Genomic DNA, 4370 nt, shown 5'->3' on the forward strand with positions numbered 1-4370 from the left:
CTTGCCCGCACGTCACCTGTAAAAAAAATCTATGGTTCTACCCATTAAGGCTGATCTTTCCCTCCTCTGTCATTCAAGAGATTTCAAGTCAGAAAAGAGTTGATCACTTCAAAATAGTCACGATTTTACCTACGTCAACATTTGACACATTCAAACATTTGCCACATAGGCTATTTAGTAAAGGAATCCCCTAGAAGTGTATTGATATGTCCAACATACCAGAGGTTAGTCTAACCAGTGAATCTTTTTTTTTTTTTTGTGGACTTAATACCTTATTGCTGATTAAAAATATCTACAATCACATCTTGGTAGATTTTAATTTATAAAAAAGGGCTCCATAACTGAAAAAAAGATTTAGTCATCTGGGCTTTTTTTTTAATGAAGACATTTTACCCGTTTTCCAAGGGGTGAATTGGTCGAGAGGAGAAATATCTTCTGCAAAACTAAATCTAGAATGACTGTATAGTTCTGCTACTACATAGTCATGTTTTCTGCATCACTTCCTATTTGTCAAGGTTCTTTGCAGGCCAGTAAAACAATGACATCTCTTGTCTGAAAACACAAAATAAAATGCTGAATATAAAATAGTGACAAAAATACAAAAACTTAGATAAAACTTAAAAATACACCCTATTTTCTATACGATGCACCAATTTAATGGGCACACCGTCGATGAATGGTAGACTTTAGAAATAATGTCACATAGATGGTGCACTGAACTATAAGGCACATTAGGCTATACAAAAGAGTCCGAGATAAGGCCAACATTCAGTTAGAGTTAATTAACTTTTGTTGACAGTAACTCTAGAAGTTGTTTGTAACATGCTACAAACAAGGGTGTCAAACACGTATCCGGCCCGCCCAATGGTGTAATCCAGCCCAATCATAAATAGAAAAAAAATGTAGGGATGTCAAAAAAAAATAGCGAGTTTTTAGACCATTCGTGTGGCGACTTATGGTTCTATAAAGAAATGACCGAAATGCGCAATTCCACCACTAGGGGGAGGAAAGGAAACGCAAGACCATTATAACTAGAAATCAAGAAATAAACGTAATAAACAATGTGACAATAAGTGATTAGGCTACTAGGTTGGTTGAAGCCTTTTTTCAAGCTTAAGAAACAACAAACAACAAAAATCTACAGATAACAAGTTAAAAGGTTATTTTGCTATTATGTTACTGGTCCGGCCCACTTGAGATCAGACGAGATTTTTTGAAGACAGCACCAAAAAAAAAAAAAAATGTGTGCAGATAATACAGTATGATTGTTAAAGCAATCCTTAATTAAGGTCAAAAAGGGGAGAAGGACAAACTCAATATTGCATTCACCTGGCTGCAAGTATAGAATAATGGAAGCAAACCTTACCTCGACAAAACGGCGATGGGAAGTCCCACTGCGCTCCACTGCCAGACGACACGATACACGTGAGGATACTGTGTCCCTCCAGTACAAAACCGGACTCACAGCTGTATCGGATCTTGTCACCGATGTTGTACCGTGAGCCATGAATGATTCCATTTGGAATGACTCCGGGGGTACCACATGTATGACTAGGCAGGACTGAAATGCAGAGAACAGAAACTCTGGATGAATATTCATGTTCCAGCAAGACAATCTCAAAATATTTTGAGGCAAACTAATTCAGCAAACTGTTCAAGTAGTTTACCACGATCCACAGTACATAAAATTCATTCACTGGATGGATTTGGAACATAGCTTATTTACATCACCTCGCCCAATACAATGGGAATGTAGCAAACCAATGGTTGAAATCCAACCTGCTAGTTAAATGGTAATTTAATTAACTATATCATCCTTGTCTAAGGAAAAAAAAAATCAGCTTTCTATATATTTTTTTTGAGCCCCCTTTAAGAACAAATCAACTCGCCTTCTAAAAGGAAATCATTTGTATTTCCATTACGGAGAAGCAGCACGACTTAACAACAATGAGGTTTATCATTTTGGAGGAAAACCCAACCTAAATTTAATTAAGTGTGCCTTCTCGTTGGTGCTGTTTTTTTCTAAGAACCTAAAAATATGTCAAAGACCCTCTGTGGTATTTAACTGGCTGGCTGGGATTTTGGCTCCAGTGTGCATCTGTTGTTGCCCATTCTTAGATGACACAGCTCTACAGTGGAAACAGCTACAGGCGGCTCATGCTATAACTAGGCCAAAATCAACTGTGACTGTAGCCAACGCGTCTTAGCTCCACAGAAGGGGCAGCTACACAGTAGCTGTAAAACAACCTGGATGAACTCCACAGGCTCTAACCCTGATGTACACTGTTGTGTTTATGGGTATTTGTAGAACTGGAGCATGTTAACTTGCTGGGTGTGTAATGTGTGCATGCTATGGTTTTGGTGCATGTGTCTATCCAAGGGCATGCATAGCACAGTGTGTTAGGGGTGTTCATCGAGTCAATCAGTGTGTTTGTGTATGATGTTCCAATTAAACGCTAGAATAGTAATTAGACAAAGCTCCACCATGAGACACTGAAAACCAGAACAGAGAGGGAAAAAATGCCAACTGAGGGGTGAAAGGAAGGCATACAGAGGAGGGGCAATACAGCCAGAACAAAAAGAATGTGAAGCAACAGTCAAGAGACAAGAAAAAAAAAAGTAGTAATGGAGAACAGAGCAATGAAGGAGGGCAAAAAGGAGGGGGGGAAGGGACATAAAAAAGACAGACTAGTTAGACACAAAAAACAGCAGTGTACTAATTGCAGTGGATCCCAAACATGTATAATTTCCTCTAATTGACTCATTATTTGGATTGTTAGTTTTATGCATCAGAGGCAAGTTACTCAACCTCCACTGACCACATTGTCCTCTGTCCAAAAATGCCGCCTGTGTTGTTTTAATAAGGTAAGGCAGTCAAAATCCAGCATCTGAACTGAAGCGCTGACTCAAAAGGGACTGAGATGATCACAAGAGAAAATATGAAAGAGTCAGGGTGATGTGTCCAATTAGGGCTGTTTGTCTCACAATCATACATGTTGAACCCTTCTTCTGCAAAGCTGCATTGATCAAAACCCAAATCTGCCAAATGGGCCAAAAATAATTCTTCTTGGACTCCAATCATGTTTTATCTATTGTCCCTGTTTTTATTTTTTATTTTTTTTTTTAGTTGTCTTGTAATTGTGATTATGCCGTTTGTAGATTTTTTTTTTTCCTGAATGTTGTTTTCTAGGACATATTTTCTGCAGTGACAATATTTTATCAGGAATTTTGTCTTTGAGTTGTGGGCGGGACTGTTTGCGTGGAGTCAGCCTGCCCTAACTTCCCATCAACCCTTGGTTTACACTCTTTCCCACTAGCTCAAACCCCCCTAATAACCTCAAATCCTCAATTAGCAATACATGAAAAAAATGGTGACCAATATCGGAGCTATGCAGCCATACAGATAACAGCTCAGACGACAAAAACATTGACATTAATGGATCTTTTTGTCTGTTAGTGAATGCATTAAAATGGAGCAGAGCAGGGAGCTGGTGGCCTGCCGATTGTAGATTTTACATAACAACTACAAGTTTTTCCAACTGCACTTTATATTCATCTGCTCCTGCTTTATAATGGTAAAAAAAAACTCAGAAACGCAGTTTGAATTTTAATTTTCTTCATGTATGTCCTCCATCATGAGAAAAATACAAGAATGTGTTAAAAACTAAAAAAAACACACTTTTCAAAACTGCAGAACAACAAAGAAATTCAGTAATTTAAAATAAGATGTGAGACTATACTTCTGTACGTATTATTTGTCTTTATACATTTTAATTTCTTTTGTTTTTTCTAGTGCAGTGTATTACTTATATAATGTAAAGAATGTTGTGTTTGTCTTGATTTTGTTTTGCTGCAGCTATATTTTGTAGTTGCTGGTCTTTGTGCAGTCAGTTCGTTTTCTACCAGTCATATTTTGACATGGCTTCTCTTTGTTCATCGGATTCAACTTTCTTTCCTGTCAATGTTCACACCTGGGTTCTGCTGCCAATTAGCACAGCTGCTTTCCTTTTGTCATCACGGTCCTCGGTGTGCAGCTAGTTTTTTGTTTTTTTGTCGTTCCGTGCCAAGGCCTTGTCAGTGTTGTTGTTGCTGCACTGTTTATAAATGTGTTGTCATTTATTTTGCCCTGTTTAGGGTTTTATTCTGTGCTGCATCATTTTTATTCAAATTGTGGAATCAAATTATTATTATTATTAATTTGTTTTAGGCTGTTTCAATTAAGTAAAAAAAAATACATAGGGCCAAAATGGAAGCTCACTTTTTATGCATCATATTGTAAAAAATGTGCTGTATGAACAGGGGCCCGTTCCAAGAAGCAGGTTCAACAAATTTAGAGTTCAAACCTGAACTTAGAGTCACTGGACTCTAAA

At 37.6% G+C, this 4370-nt stretch overlaps 1 protein-coding gene across 1 annotated transcript in view; it reads right to left on the minus strand.

Annotated features, from left to right (window-relative positions):
- The window catches only part of LOC112160491 (CUB and sushi domain-containing protein 1), a gene marked incomplete in the record, with an annotated part of 398036 nt that overhangs the window by 183182 nt on the left and 210484 nt on the right, over positions 1-4370 (minus strand). Inside the window, 1 exon segment of the mRNA XM_024295052.2 lies at positions 1367-1561. Within this exon segment, the coding sequence (XP_024150820.1) occupies positions 1367-1561 (195 nt within the window).

This window comes from Oryzias melastigma, linkage group LG3 (assembly GCF_002922805.2).
Source record: "Oryzias melastigma strain HK-1 linkage group LG3, ASM292280v2, whole genome shotgun sequence".
Taxonomy (NCBI): Eukaryota; Metazoa; Chordata; class Actinopteri; order Beloniformes; family Adrianichthyidae; genus Oryzias; species Oryzias melastigma.